Raw genomic sequence first — 15,805 nt, forward strand, 5'->3', positions numbered from 1 at the left:
TCTCAACCAAATCACGGAGATGTCATCGATGAGCATGGGGACATATGTCATCAAGATACAAAAGTGATGGGAAACCGACATCAGGGAACTTTTAATCTGAGCGTGATGGGAAAATACTGTTGCGTGTCCCTCAAACATCTTTTCTTTAGAGCTTAAGTGGCAGGAATGTGCTCTAACGCCGAATAGAAACATCAAAACTAACATTCTGGGAGAAGGAAAAAGGATCGATCGGATAGTTTGGTGATGTTCATCTCAAAAACGTGACGAGCAAATGTGAGTCGGTCTGCTTTCATTAGCTGAAATGTTTCGATCCGAGGCATCTGGGGTGAGTGCTCCGGAAAAAGCCGAGGTCTTACGACGGCTCGCGAGCACTGGTGTCTTAGCAACCAGTGTGTTTGAAATCTAAGTTTCCGATGGGAGCAAATCCTCAGCTAAATTGTAGCCACCGCTGAGCCAAAATGCTTAAAACTGAACTACTTTCAGAGCGCCTCGCCAGAGCCAGTCTGGAGAAGCGTCGCAACATAGAGACTGAAAGAAAAGAAAGGATTTTTAATGACAAGCTGAGGACGATCGGGGTGCGTGTTTGAGGCTCTGCTGTGGGTCTGAATTAAACAGAAGTGGAAAGTCCGCGGCAGAGAAGCTTAACGCACTGTGTTTGTCTCTAAATGACTGTTCTACAGGTTGACAAGGAAGCCCTGGATGAGCAGGTGAAAGAGAAAAGGGAACAAGTAGAAGCTGCAAAAAAGGAACAAAACGCTTATGGTGAGTTACTTCAAATTTGTTTCCTGATGTGATGTCATTCAATCCTTCATTAAAGTGAACTGTGATACATGTGTGTCATGTGATCGTCATGCAGATGCTGATATGCTCCGTTATGGCAAAGTAGCTTGCATTGTCGACAGCCGCCAAATGAAGGAGAAGCGTGCACTGGAAAAAGCCGTTGTCGCCTACAGGCAGCAATACCAGCACCCTGAAGATCGGCGAGAGTATGATTTGAATGATCCCAGCCGTATTAAAAAAGTAGAGCAGAGTGATGCACAGATGATGCCTCCTGGCCTGGTGGGTGAAGACCCAGAAAGTAAGATCAGGCAGCAGAACCAGAGGGAACAGCTCAGAGAGTGGCTCACCCAGCAGCAGACTGAGCAGGCAGCGGAAAGGCATCAACAAGAGCTGGAAGGTGGGTTTTGCCTTAAAACCATGCTTGATACACATGCTCAGTTCAAACACAAAAGTCAAGCTCACGTCATAGTCTCTACTGAAATTTTTAGAGCAGCGTTATGACCAAAGCAGAGTAGGAATGGACAACAGAGCTGTGCAACTTCAGAGCCTTGAGATAGAAAGGAGAAAGGCAGCTGCCATCGCCACTAAAGACTTCAATCGGTCTATGGTGAGTCAGAGGAATTTAACTGCATTAAACGCTGCTATAGGCTTCAATAAACATTTTTTATTTCCACCTTGTTACTCATGTGTCTCCACGGGCAAAGGCTGAAGAAAAGCGCTGTCAAGACAAAGAAATCAATGGCAGGCAAAGCCAGTTTCAAGGTACCCCGAGTACGGTGGCCGTGCCCGGCCTGAGTCCCAGCAGTGACAGGAGAACAGCTCCTGAGAGCCTGCAGCAGATCATTCAAATCCAGAAACATCAAATGGAGGAGAAGAGGGTAAAAAAAAATAATACATGTTTGCACTCAAAGTGTGGATTATTTAAAAGTTAGCCCATATTAAGCATTTTTCTCCTAATGTGTGTGTTGTCTGTGCATGTAAAGAGAAAAGAACTGGAGAAGAAACAAGAAGAAGAGAAGCACGATCGCGTGCGCCTGAACTCAGCTCGTACCACTCTGCTTATTGAGCGGCAGCAGGCACGAATGAACAGGCAGCTGAGGCGAGACCTGGACAGCGCCAACGCCCAACTGGCCGAAACACACAAACACCAGTTAGTAACTTTTGAGCAAAATTGTTTTTATTAAATTTAACACAGTGTACACTGTCTCGCTGTTTTTAACAACGCTTCATTTTTAAGGAAACCAGACATTAAAAGAGGATGTATTGATGACAGCTTCTTCTCCAAGTTCAACACCTGCAGCAGATGAGGGGTGATGCACCGCTCTGATACCAGTGATGGTGTTACATAAAAAGAACAATGAATAACCAGCTGCTTTTATGTGAAATGTAGTTCAGAACATTCATGTTTGCATGATTTGAAAACTATTAATTAAATTTCAGATACTGCTTTAAAAAGTAGCCTCTGAAAGATGATTACTTTTTGTGTTTCAAGTCTTTCGCGCAGTTTTGCCTGCATAAGCAAATATTAATTACTAGTCAGTTGAAGGCATAAGTGTTAAAATTACATTCAAGTAAAAAGTCTTACAGATGTTTTTTTTTTTTTTAAAAATGCTGTCTTTAAAGGAAAATGTTCCATAGGTCATGTGATTTAAAACACACACACAAAAGCTACCTGTCACACTTATGCAACATGCGAGAGAACCACAGAGAATAAAACAGCAGTTAACAGCTCAATCACTTAAAGCTGTGTGACACCGTTACTGTATTTAACATGGCATTGTGAGTCTGTTCTACCTTTTTTAAAGGCTTTTTTTCCCCCACAGTAGCCGACATGTTATGACACATTATTTCATTCATTACAAAACATTGTGGGCAACAACACTATATTTGTGCCGACCACAAACCTACTCAGTGGCTGTTTCAGCAGTTTTTGACATTTACACTCATGATTCAGCTTCGACTGTCCTACAAAAGGCCCCTTTCACAGCAGAAAGGACTGCTTGTATCATTGTTTGTCGTTTTCAAATGCAAGTTTACTACTAAAAGGCATTTTCGGAGACAAACTTATCCCATCTTCTCTGCCACAGAGACAGTGCTTTCTCCTTTTGCTCGGGACTCAAAGAACTATACCTGAAACACAGACACAGGAACATCAGTCACCCAAAAGCATGCTAGCGCACACAAGTCACATCTTAGCAGAGCTTCACCTGATAGAGTTTATGGCCAGCTGTTTAAGGGAGCCTACATGGGAACGCATGCCCCCCAAACCAACGAAAGCTTCATAGAAGTCATAAGAGAGGCCAAATGCACCAAATATGGCGGGGTCATCAGAGCTGATGACAACCGGGTGGTTTTCAGACATTAGTGCAGCAGCTGGATGGTTTCGCAAGTCTTTGACCAACTTCAACACCTGGGTAAGGGTATGTGGAAGAAGAAGATGAGACAAAGGGTTTTAGTCCACTCGCACTACAAACAGGAAAACATTACCATCCATGTACAGCAGGGGTGGGCAACTCCAGGCCTCGAGGGCCGGTGTCCCTGCAGGTTTTAGATGTGTCCTTGAACCAACACAGCTGATTTAAATGGCTAAATTAGCTCCTCAACATGTCCTGAAGTTCTCCAGAGGCCTGGTAACGAACTAATCATGTGATTCAGGTGTGTTGACCCAAGGTGAGATCTAAAACCTGCAGGACACCGGCCCTCGGGGCCTGGAACTGCCCACCCCTGATGTACAGTATAGTGGCAGATAGCAGTGTACCTGGTTGGAGATGGGGCACACCTCCACAGCAACCCCATATTTTCTAGACCACTCTTTGGCGACTGGATGGCGCGTTAGTGCAAATCCATGTCCAATGCGTGACGTATTAAAGAGAAGAGCATCCAATATGTTCTGATCTACTTCCGTACCCTGAGAATCTGCACACAGTAAAGACAAAGAAAATGAATGACTTACAAATACTCTTTTGCACTCTCTGGATTAAACATATAGTAAACTTCACATTTGTGCAGTTTTACATATGGGGGTTAAAAACAAACTTGTGATTGTTATACTGGTACACTGGAATCATGATGAATTCTCACTTGTCTCTCCAGCATGGAAAAAGAAAGGAAGTGGGACCCCTCTCTCTACAGGGAGCGACAAGGCATCTCTGTAATACCACAGGGGTCTCCCGCCATCCTCCCAACCCACCTGTAACGCAAACACAAGTTTTCGTGTGTTCTTGTTTTCAACATATATAGAAGCCATGACACCATTTCAGTCCATTTGGGATCTTCCAGCATGTTTTGTTTTCAATGATTTCAAACTGTAAAAGTGTTTCTTACCAGATCAAAACCAGCCATGATATCAGGAAAGTCTCTGTACAGCTCCATAGCCTGCTCCACAACTTTAAGCATTGTGTTAGTGTTTATTGTCCTGAAATACACAGGAACAGAATACTTTATCAATTCCAGTTGCTCCAAGACGGTAAGAACAGTAACTAACTAAATTAAATAAGTTACAAAATATAACAAAATAGCTCCAATAGTTACAACCCAATCGCTTCCGTTTATCCTTTTTTTTCAGGGTCGCGGGGGGCGCTGGAGCCTATCCCAGCTGTCATAGGGCGGGTACACCCTGGACAGGTCGCCAGTCTGTCGCAGGGCCAACACACAGGGACAGACAACCATTCACACTCACATTCACTCGCACATTCACACCTAGTGGCAATTTGGATTATCCAATTAACCTATCCCCACAAGCTGCGTGTCTTTGGACGGTGGGAGGAAGCCGGAGTACCCGGAGGGAACCCACACAAACACGGGGAGAACATGCAAACTCCACACAGAAAGACCCCGGCCTGATGGTGGAATTGAACTCAGGACCTTCTTGCTGTGCAGCAACAGTGCTAACAACCGTGCCGCCCCAGTTACAAATACCTCTAATTATTATAGGCAGAATTGATCAGTGATTAAATCCGCATTTTATCTGTCAGAAGCAGTGTGGAATTATAAATAAATAGTACTGACTAATTTTTAAAAGCACTCAGAGCAGCAACCTTTTGGCGGTAAAGATGATTCTCACGCCAACAAAGTCAGGATGGTTTGCTACAAACTGCCTTGAGATGTCCTGGCAGGTCTTCAAAATCCAGGCCTTGTCATAAGTGCGGCCATCCAAATCATATATCTAAATATAACAAAGAAGAAGAAATTAACACGTGTGAATCCATTGGGTACATCAGACACACAGGGAAATCAGTATATATAGAGTATAGTTAGAATGTAAGTATTAAAATACCTTTGGAAGTATAGCGCGAAGTTCAAGATACATAACATTGTCCATGTAGAACTGGCTGAGGCCCTGGTAGAAATAGTCTTTGAACACAGGAGCATAAGTAACCAGACCATACGCTGCCTGGAAGGTCTCTTCAAATATACTCCACACCACAGTCTGAGTGGGGTACACTGCCTCTGGATCCTTATCAGTGAAGAGCGTCAGATTGCCCATGATGCTAAGACCAAGTATGCAGATATGGTTGTGATAAGACCAACAACTGGCTTATACTCCATACATCAAACATGCACAAAACATTATATTGTTAACATTTTCCTGAGGTTGAAGTTAAAACTATGCAGGATTATTATTAACTCTTTGAAAAACAACAATCACTACATTGTCAAATTAAACCGTCCGACCTTTCATAATAGCCGGGCTGTTTATGATTACGATAACAGACTTCATTCCCTTTAATGAGACTTCACCTTGTTCCTAATAGTTTCAGTTAACTGATAATATCCAGATGTAATATTTCACAGATTTAAAGCCACTTAGTTGTGCCAATAAAATACAAATACAAGAAGGACAAATAGGGATGGGTATCATTTAGGTTTTATCCGATACCGGTGCCAAATCGGTACTTTTGAAACGGTGCCGGTGCTTAAACGGTGCTCGAACCGGTGCTTAAAGAATGGAGAACACAAACTTTGTCCAAAAACCTCTCATGTTCAGCTGTTTGTTTGTTTTTTTGTAAAAAGATAACAATGTTAGCCTTTTCTGCAGCTATGGGGCATATATATATATATAGCTGTTTCCCACTTTTTCTTTGGTCATTTTAGCCTTTTTGGCCAGGGTGAAGGGAGCATCTGCCATCAAACAAGAAGACAGCCGCATGTAGCTATGATGATGTTTGTTAGTTCACCTTACATGCATTAATGTAATAACGTGGTTAGCCTACTCAACGTAAATTACACTCGAACAACATTAAGCGACTCACGCAGAGAAGAACGGCTGCTGCTGCATCATCATCCTCATCATTTCTGCTACACTGGCAGGGCTAGGGGCCAGGACTCTCCTCTTCGTGTTTTTGGGGGATGTTGCTCCGGGTCCGATAACTGGCAACCCACCCAACGTGCACAGTGTGAGGTCTCGCAGCAAGCTATCAAATACAGCGCATTTCTCGGCTTTTAAAAAAAACGCTATGCGTCGCCAGGTGTTTCATCAGTTTCGAGGTGTTACCTCCTTTGACAGTATCACAGTATCAGCTTAAAGCACTTGTTGCTGCTGAGTTTGCATATTTTGCTGTGAAGTACAGCCAGACTTTGACCGCTTCGCCTTGGACATTTTTAATCTGTAGCTCTGCTCTAACAGAACGTACGTACCTGGCCCCGCCTACTATCCTCGGAAACGTAAAATGATTGGCTAGAATCTAAAGTGTATCACAGCTCAGGAAAAAAAAAGCACCGAAATAAAGCACCGAAATGTGCGCTGCTTTTCGGTCTGGTTACTACCGTTTATGTCAGAACCGGTGCCATCATAGCACCGGACACCGGTACCCATCCCTAAGGACAAATTGATACTGTTGCCTATTAATTTTAGGAGGCCAGAGGTCAAAAATCAGAGGTGCACTCGAGGCCATGTGTTACGGGGGTGCTCTCACACATGATCTCAGCATTGACAGGAAAATGTATGGAAATGCAGAGAAAACTAAATATACCAATAAGAAGCCTCACAGAAGCTTAAAGAACTCGGTGGGACGATTACATAAAAGTTACGCAAGAGTGTTTCTGTCTCTTTCTAAATTATTATTTTTTGCAACACAGACAAGATCACCTGTTGTCGAGATCTGTGGTGTTCACGGTCTTGGCCCTGAGGCTTTCCAGCAGGGACCAAGAAGAGCAATATGGCAGAGGCTTCGGTTGCTGAGACGAGAAGATGAATCTGACGGACCGGCTAGTAAAGCAAATATAGCAATGTGGCCGATAGCTCGCGTTCTTCACCAGCCATTCTACATCTACCATGGAGAAGTCATGGAGATGTAGAGCTCCACCTGAAACCGTGAATAATAAAATTATAATGAAATAAAAACTGTGATACTCTGCATAAATATTTTGCAACATTTCCTAAATGAGAATTTTGTTATTTTCCAATATCTTTTGAGAATACAATATTATTGTGTCAAAATTAGGTTCTATCCATGTTTCTGTCAGTAGCTACCTTTAGGCATTTTCTGCAGCAGCTTGAAGATGGGACTGTTCCTGATGAGTTCCCTGGCTTTGAAGAAGTGCATAGCAGGAGGGAATTCCTCTCTTTCCATCTCGTCTTGTTTCATTTTTAACAGGCGAGCATTCAGACGCTGTTCGGCGTCAGTCAACACCTGCTGCCCACCTGTCTGCATGGAGGACTCCTGCTTTATTAGAGCCTCTCTCTGCTTGGGGTCCGGGATGGACATGCCACCGGTCAAGTAGAGTATCGACAAACAGAGCACAGCCGCGTGGGGTCGCTGTAGCAGGGCTGCCATTTTAGGTAGAGAAGGTGGGAGCTGGTTTAAGACAGAAAACGCCACGAGTTAAAGCAAACTGCACTGAGAAAGCACGGCAGCCTCTTTGCGGAACAGAAAACAGTTGTTCTGGGGTAAAAATAAAACGCCAACCTATAACACCGGCGAAACAGAGAAAACAACCAGGTGCCGCTTCCTCAGCGGTTATTTCCCTTACAAAATTCTATCGTAATCAGAATTACTTTTTAGAAGACAAATTCACAACTTATCACAGCAGACTAAACACAGAAAAAGAAACAGGGGCTATCGTTAAGTTACCTTAGGCTAACAGCAGCCCGACTTACTCAGAGTGTTGGTGCACAGCGACTAGCTTAGCTGGTGAAGACGACTTTGTAAACAGTCCCGGCGAGAGTCGCCTTATGAACAGAGATGATCGGAAAACCTTGCACGACTATGTCAGCTAAAAACGTCCGCATTCTCTTTTAAGTTGCGCTTTTAAGACGACAGACTCACGAAAGTAAACACTCTGAGAGACGCAACAACCTCCGTTGTATGTTTTCTCTTTCTCACTCCGTCGCTTTGCTTAGAAGCCTAATGATTGGCTAAAGCTTTTCCCTGGAATAATTTGATTGGTTACTCTAACAGCGGAAACCAGTCGTCAAGAGAGAAAGAGAGAAAACAAAGTAACGATTAACCAAACAAGAACGAAAAAATATTTTTGCTGGTGACATCATAATTACCCTGCAAACAAACAAAAAAAGAGGAAAAATACGGAAAATTCATTTCACTGTTTGTAAAACAAAACAAAAACCTTATGGTTTTGTTGATAATAAAAACGAGCAGTGGGTGGGGCAAGAGATACACACAGAACTTGCCATCCTTGTTTCCTTTGTATAAAAGCAAAACAAACTTTGGTTATTGTTTCCACAGCTTCATCAAGTCAAGTTTTAGTACATTTTGATCATATAGTAGTTCTTTAGCATTACTGGCATGTTGCGTTTTGCATTTCCGTATTTTAAAAGCTAGTTGCACAACAATGTGCGTAATTGGGCTCAATTAAAGCGCCTTAATTACATGCCTCATTTGCATTTTCTTTCTAATGCCAATTTTGGCCTCATTAGGCCTAAACAAAAGAATATATTACTTTTTATTAGGAGGAGCCCTCTGACGTCACATCTGTGACTCCTGCTGACAGGAGAAGGGTCAGACAAAGCAGCATTCAATCTGTGGAGGGTGTTCATCACGAGGATAAACACTAATCAAAAGTGATGGTGTAAAGCCTCCAAATACATTAATGCATTGTCATGCATCAGCCGTCACATTGTGGACTTTTTCATTTCATTATTTTTAACGTTTCAGTTGCTCCAATAGTCATTTAAAAAAATAAATAAATAAACCCAACCCAGTGTTTATTTCTCAAAAAAAAGGCCAAAGTGATGTTTGAGAAACATTTTTTTTATTCCTAAGAAATGTACAGTAGAGAAAATACTCCATTCCATTTCCAAAATAATCTATGTCAGTCAGATAAGAACTTGTAAACGTCACTTCAAAATGAAAGACAGGTCTTTTCTTCTCCAATGGCTACTGAGGTAAAAGACGACTGCTTAAAAACATCAAAAACATTGAGAGAAAAAGAGACAGACGCCAGAATTATATTAAAACAAAGTCCAAAAATGTACAAAAATTCTTAAAACAGCAAATAAATATGATTCACATTTAATCACGCCTAACTGGGTTACAACTAGTGCAGAGATGACAGCAGAGTAAAGTGAAAGATGAACGCGCACTTCCAGTCATCTGGTGCCGATTGTATGCACCAGAAGAAAAGAGAAAAAAAAAAACATCTGTACACACAAACACACACACCTGTACATCATAAGATAACATCACAACCTTACAGACCTTATTAAAAAAAATAAAACAAACTGCCCTTCATACATTAGACAGCACGAGTGAACACACTACCTCCTTAGTGGCCCCACTGAGCTCACCAATACTGCCTATTTTAACAAAATAGCAAATCATCTATGACAGGTCTTCTGTGATACATTTACAAAATTGTCTCATAGCGTCTAGCTTTCCCCGACCCAGCTTCTTTTCTTGAATATTTCATTACAACATCCTATAACTTAAGACATTCTAATGCTGCCAAACTGTATACAGCCCATTACAGACCTTAGACTGGACTACTGCCCACAACCTGTAGGTGGAATGGCGTTTGATCTGTAGAAGTTAAGACATAGTCCCATCTTAAAATACTAAATATTGTCCATCATTCTCTAATAATATTTTAAAAAAAATGATGATAATGAAGGTGCAATACCATGGAACAGTGGACGCCTCAGCACCTGCAGACAGCCGAGTAATCACCTCTACTTGAGGTCGTCAGTGAGCACCATAATTAGTCACAGAGATCCGACACACAAGCTTTTTATTTCCCGCCAAAGATGGTAAAGCATTGTAAGGCAATTTCATTCTCAGTTCTACAGTCATGAGATCTAAAAGTGGTGCTAACATCAATTCATGCTGGTCACAGAACGTCACCCCACAGGAGTCTGGCAGAGTACGAGAAGAAGTGGATAGACTTTGTAGATGCCACAGACTGGCTAGATGAGGTAGATTATTCTTTTTTCGCCATTGCTAAACTTCCCCAGTGGGGCTCGCAGACAAAGAACCAAAATTCATTGTGATGACAAATGATTTGACATCAAATTAAGTGGAATGTAGAGTAACAAATTAGATCCTATTAAAATCCAATTAACTCTGACGAAAGCAATATATTTAAAAAAAGAAAGAAAAAAAAAAAAGGGGGCAGTTATTTATTATTAAGGCCAATGACTCTCACAAGTCAACTTCTTCATGAGGTGGATTGATTTACCACAGCTGCAGTCTCATTTTCTTTATGCTGTTCCTCCTTCAAATAATTCAGAACAGTACCCGTATAAAGAAACTGTACACCCTGAGGATATGTTTAGTACTGACACGGGGAAGGAACCGTAAAGGAACAAAGAACTAAAACAAACTTGTTGGAGGACACTCGAATAGCCAAATAATTTTTTTTGTGTATGCATTTGCTCTGTGCACGTATATACACCAGTGAGTATATCGTCCGAAATAAGTCTGTGCAGTGAAGGGCGGTGATTAATATAGTATACACTCTTAGATACATTTACGCATTAATAAGTATCGACTAAAATACGACTATCCAAGGCCACTTGGTTCCAGGATGTCCAGACTAACAGAAATCCATAGTGCACAACAGAGAATCACACATATTTAGATAATAATGACACCACCCTTGCCGGTCCCTCTCTGCTACTCAAAGACATTCAAACAAATGAAGGCAGCTTTGAATGATGCATATACTGTGTGTGTGCGCCAGAGAAAGAAAAACATTAGAGATTGGGTGGAAATGAACAAGAAATGGGTGGGATGACTTGTGCTTCAGATGGATGATCAGTGTTGTTTGTTCTTTCACAAGCAGCTGCTGCACTGCATTTCCTGTCTACACATTCACTCATACATTCATAAAAACAAACCAAGGCAACTACCAGGGGCTTTTGAGTTGACTAGGTTAGGGTGACAGTCTCATAGTACCTCCTTTTGTACACCTGAGTTTAGATATGGTTGGAGAAGAAAATCGTGGTCAAAAAGAAAACAAACAACCAACCCCAGTCCATCTCCTCTTTTTCACAGTCCTGTCAGTAGGTGCAGTATCCTGCCCTACAGTCAATAGACAGGATAAGAACATTATGTTCAGTGGTCACTAATCCGTCCTTTTACAATCTGACGGCTCACGTCGAAGAGTGCTGTCCAGTGTTCTTGAAGGCAATGTCTCCTGTGTTTAACAGGTTGACATAGTGGTTAAAAGGGGCGCCCCTTCTGCAGGAGGTTTAAAGTTCAAATGCTCACGCTGGGAAGCAATCATGCTACTGGAGTGTCCTCGAGCAAGTCGGTGAATTCCTAACAGTTTCACAGCTATTCTGTCAGTGACCTCCGTGAGCTCTTGCGGTGGAGGGCACACGAGAAAGAGAATTGTTCTCCAAGGCTCAGTAACATTTCACATTTTAAATTCTACTTTGTAGTACCAGCTGCCTGGCTGGATTTTTAATCCCACTGCTGAACAAAACTGTTGCACAGTGGCAGAATATCAGTAGGAAATATATTCGGAAAAAGTGTCTCTTCTTCTCAGAAGCGGTTTGGCTCACTGGTTTATCCAGATGTTCGTTGACAACATCATCTCTGAAAGGAGAACAACAACAATCAGTTAACAATGCCTCTGGCAGTATTCATCTTGCTGTTTCGACTGGAAACCTAAAAATCAACAGGATAAAACACAAGTTTTAACAATTTATGAAATGTCTTTATACTCACTTTAATCACAATCCCTGTTTACTGCCAAGGCCGCTTGGAGCAGCCATCATCTGTTGTCTGTAAATAAATAGACTTGTTAGCTCTTGCAGTCCGAGTGCCATTGGTAGGACAATAAGACTCTGCAACATTATGCTGCTTGGTTAAGACTGTGAGACTGATGTGGTCATTTTATTTTCTTATTATAGTGTTAGCCTTTAAAACAAGCAAACTAAATTACAGTAGTGATAAGGAATGCCCACCAGAGTTTGAGATCCAAGGGGACATTTTCACATTTTGTTTTTGACATAAATATATCAGGTAATAAACAGAACATATTTAAGCCATCATAATTAACAACAGTCAAATACCCACTGACAATATAAACTTTGTAAAAATTTACCCTGGATGCATGAAGCGTTCTGGTCCCACACCTCGCTGCTGAATCATCATGCCCTGAAAGTGCCCCCCAGGTCGGGGGTGTCTGTACATGACCATGCGTGTTTGGCCAGGGGAATAGGGAAGCTGCTGGGGCCGCTGCAGAGCTTCCATCAGGTGTGAGTGGGGTCTTTGAGCAGCATAGTGTCGTGGATCAGGGTATGGTTGGCCAGCGTAAGGGGATCCATTTCCAGCTCCACGGGCCTGGGACATCATATGATGGACGACACCTTGCTGCATTCCTGGATGTAAGGCTCGAGGGTCGTACACAAAACCGGACGTCATGTGCGCCACAGACGCATGTGGATGCTGCATGCTACGGCGTTGAGCAGCAGCATTATGGCTGTCAAGGTCCAGGATTTCTTTTGGGCTTTCAGGTTGCTCTGAGCCCTCATTGTGGGGCCGCTTTGCTGGACTGCCATTAATGCTGCTGCCTCCACCAGCTTGCTGGTTTTCACACTTCCCTTCGCCTGTGCCTCCAGGATGAGTCCCTGTTCCTGGCATTGGGCCTGGGGAAACCAAACTTGTACCGCTGGAGCCTTCAGACCCCAGCGGTGAGACACTGCTCTCCTTTAGCTGACCATTAGCTCTGGCACTGGCTACAGGTAAGTAGGCATTGTGTGGCATTGCCTGGTGAGACTGATAATGAGGCCGATGCCACTCCTCTGGAGGGTAACCCCCTCTGCCCGTGGCTTGGTTATGGGCCTGAGTTTGGGGATGGGGTTGGGCATAGTAGCGCTGCTGCTGCTGCTGATACTGATGAGGTGGGTACACATTGCCATGACCATGAGGGTGCGGTTGACCTGGCACGTGGTAGGGGTAGGTTGACCCTCCCTGCTGCTGCTGGTAGTTGGTGTTGGGAGCAAGATTGTGGAGAGCATTAATGGACTGGTTATGATATGGGTGGTGAGCAGACGGAGGTATGGACCTATTCATATTAGCTCGGTTGTAGTGTGGAAGTGGAGGGTTCCCCATGCCGTAAGTACTCATAGTTGAATTTTCTGGGCCTTGCGAGTGAGGAGGTACGGCTGGATTGTGCCCATCTGATGGCCCGCTTGGAGCCTGTATTCCCACATTACTACCCACCAACTGAGTTTGATGGCGATTTGGACTAAAAGCCGGGTGTTTATAAACACTTGATGTCATCCTGGTGTGCTGTGGAGACATGGCAGTGCTTCTCGTGTCCAGCCTCGTAGGCTCGCTAGGCCTTTGATCTCCGAGATCAGCTGGACTGGGCTGAGAGGGTAATAGAGGGGCAGGATGGCTGGGTGGCAAAGAGGTCAGAGGGGCTGGGTGTGGGGGTCCAGGCTGGGCTCCTTGAGTAGCGCCGTGTGGCATCCCATGCATGGGACTGCTTTGTGTAGTGCAGTGTGGTGAGATGCTTTGGGGGACATGATGAGAGGTTAGCAGAGAATTGTGTTGCTGTGTGTTCTGGTTCAGTGGCTGAGGAGAGCTCTGAGGGTGGCTTTCAGGAGAGGTGCTGCCCGCCTCAGGTTGCTCATGTTTTTGAATGGCTTGCTGGGGTTTGCCTTCCTGATTTACACCATCTGCGAGTTTTAAGTTGTCTGGCATTTGCTGAGTGGAATTCTGAGCTGCTGCAACATCCAGTGGTGGGAAGTTCTGAGGAAGAAGTGCAAGGCTTGGAACATTTGGCTGTGGACTGTTTGGTTTAAGCTGTGGGGGATTGTGTAGAGCAGGATCAGTGTTACTCGAGTTGGGATGGGATGAAACAGGAATGGTACCATTACTTTCACTGGCAGAGTGTCCCCGACTATCCAACTGGCTTTCAGCTGAACTCTGTGCGGCCGCTGATCCAGAAGGATTCTGTTCTGATCTGGCCAAGGTTGGGGCTGGGGGGCTCTGCATTTTATCCGCAAGCCCACAGTATTGCCTTGTGGGGCTAGGGTTGGATGGGCTCTCTTGGTTAACTGGAAACATGTTTTTGTGTGATGGAGCTTCTTCGGAAATGTTGCTGGCAGCCATCTTGTTCTCTGACGTTGTGCCTGTTAACGTACAGGAGAAAACAATGTTGCAGGTTAGACTGTTTTACTATGACTAGAAGTACAATGCACGCGTTGTCCCCGTTTTATGCCACTTATCCAAAAGAAGCACAATACAAATCAAATTTTAAAAAACGTTCTGTTCCATTTCTTTACAATTAGGTTATAGAAACATTTAAAGGCGTCCCCGTGAGGCTGAAATGATGACATGTAATCTCTTTTATATTTTCAAAGATATCAGCAAAAATGTAACCAAACTGATGAATATTCAATTTGCTGCTTACTGGGAGAAATAATTAAAGTCAAATTGTAAGAAGTACTTGACAGAAGATGGGGGCTGTGCTGATTAACAAATGAGACACTAGAGTCTAGTGCTCTATCACGCAGACTGGTGAAATACAGCAAGAGAAGGTCAGGTCTACCTTTGGGGTGCAAGTTTGTCTGCTGGGGAGGCTGTCTATCTGGGCCTTTGTCTCTAGCAGGATGCAGCAGCTGAACCTCAGGGGCAGGGGGGAGCTGTTGAGAGGGGTGAGCTGGGATGCTGCCAATTCTTGATGGGGGCCCAGGCTGCTGAAAGTTGCCTGTGTGCTGATGAGGGGCACCAGCAGGGGGTCCAGAAGAGGCTGACAGCTGCTGCAGGGCCAGCATCTCTGGGCTTTCCAGCATGGAAGCCAAGCGTGTCCTGCCGGAGGAGTCTGAGTGGGGCACAGTGGGACGTGCAGACATGAGCCCAGGGGAGCTGGCTGCTGCAGTCATTTGAAACTGGGCATTGGAAGGATGGTTGGGATATCCGGCAGCTTCTGGCCACGGTTTATGACCCACAGGTGGGGGGATTCCACCATAACTAAAGTTGCGCTGGTTCACCATGTTTGGGTCTTGAATAGACATGCCGCTGGGCCTCTCCTGCCCCTGTTGATTCATACCACTCCACATAGTAGGTAGTGGCATGCCAGCAGGTCTCAAGCCTGGGTAGTTGTGCTGAGGTGATCCTTCCGGGCCTGAGAACCTGTTCCCCATAGGATGCACAGTGTGGCCCTCTGGACGGTGGTGGGATGGGTAGATGCTGGCCTCAGGAGGAGCTCCAGGCTGTAGGGTCATGGGACGTGGTCCTAAGCATGGGCCATGAGTCGGACCCATGTACGAGTGCTGCTGCTGGTTTGGATCTGGACCCACTGGATACCTAGGCCCCATGTGGTGTGGCTCAATCATGCGTTGCTTGGAGGAAAAAAGGAAAATAAAATATGAAATATCTGGCTTTGTCTGTTATAACAGCATCAAGATGCATCATACACACAATTAGGTGGTTGGTTGTGTGTAATAGGTCAAGCATACCTGAATGTTAAAGTTGTGAGGCAACTGGTTTAAGTTGGGGTCTCCTTGTCTAGAAAAGTGAACCTGGTAGGCAAAGCGGGGATCCATGGCCATTCTTTGGGCATACATGTGTGGACCATGAGGCCCAGGGGGACCAGGCTGACGGAGCTG

The 15,805-nt window shown here is 44.2% G+C and overlaps 3 protein-coding genes across 6 annotated transcripts in view; 1 reads left to right on the forward strand and 2 right to left on the reverse strand.

The window, feature by feature from the left end:
- Positions 1-99: 99 nt before the first annotated feature.
- Positions 100-2,256, forward strand: ribc2 (RIB43A domain with coiled-coils 2). Of its 2 annotated transcripts, none has more exons than XM_085461209.1 (7): positions 100-273; positions 681-762; positions 857-1,177; positions 1,269-1,387; positions 1,485-1,658; positions 1,764-1,930; positions 2,018-2,256. In XM_085461209.1, the coding sequence occupies exons 3-7, from the start codon at positions 865-867 to the stop codon at positions 2,085-2,087; spliced, it is 843 nt and encodes a 280-aa protein (XP_085317335.1). In that variant the 5' UTR covers positions 100-273; positions 681-762; positions 857-864; the 3' UTR covers positions 2,088-2,256. The 2 variants fall into 2 exon arrangements, with proteins under 2 accessions (XP_085317335.1, XP_085317334.1); XM_085461208.1 differs by lacking the exon at positions 100-273 and adding an exon at positions 351-575.
- On the reverse strand, positions 1,936-8,137 carry ada2a (adenosine deaminase 2a). 3 transcript variants are annotated; one of them, XR_014921144.1, is made up of 11 exons: positions 7,880-8,137; positions 7,253-7,577; positions 6,869-7,085; positions 5,057-5,270; positions 4,818-4,945; positions 4,105-4,195; positions 3,862-3,970; positions 3,539-3,696; positions 2,988-3,190; positions 2,685-2,910; positions 1,936-2,312 (listed from the first exon to the last, which is right to left on the reverse strand). XR_014921144.1 is itself a non-coding variant. In XM_085461206.1 (10 exons), exons 2-10 carry the CDS (start codon positions 7,554-7,556, stop codon positions 2,820-2,822), a joined length of 1,515 nt encoding a protein of 504 aa, XP_085317332.1. In that variant the 5' UTR covers positions 7,557-7,577; positions 7,880-8,137; the 3' UTR covers positions 1,936-2,819. The 3 variants fall into 3 exon arrangements, 2 of the variants coding, with proteins under 2 accessions (XP_085317332.1, XP_085317333.1); XM_085461206.1 differs by having other exon boundaries at positions 1,936-2,910; XM_085461207.1 differs by having other exon boundaries at positions 1,936-2,910; positions 7,854-8,137.
- An 832-nt stretch (positions 8,138-8,969) lies between these two features.
- cecr2 (CECR2 histone acetyl-lysine reader) overlaps positions 8,970-15,805 on the reverse strand; it is a 34,466-nt gene continuing 27,630 nt past the window's right edge. The window contains exons 15-19 of the mRNA XM_085461210.1: positions 15,656-15,802; positions 14,746-15,538; positions 12,289-14,326; positions 11,910-11,966; positions 8,970-11,777 (exon numbers count right to left, since the gene is read on the reverse strand). Coding sequence (XP_085317336.1) covers positions 11,915-11,966; positions 12,289-14,326; positions 14,746-15,538; positions 15,656-15,802 — 3,030 coding nt within the window. The 3' untranslated portion in view covers positions 8,970-11,777; positions 11,910-11,914. The remainder of the gene's footprint in view (positions 11,778-11,909; positions 11,967-12,288; positions 14,327-14,745; positions 15,539-15,655; positions 15,803-15,805) is intronic.

This window comes from Copadichromis virginalis, linkage group LG7, assembly GCF_057382275.1.
Source record: "Copadichromis virginalis isolate Kocher_CV1m ecotype Utaka linkage group LG7, C_Virginalis_male_GT1.1, whole genome shotgun sequence".
Taxonomy (NCBI): domain Eukaryota; kingdom Metazoa; phylum Chordata; class Actinopteri; order Cichliformes; family Cichlidae; genus Copadichromis; species Copadichromis virginalis.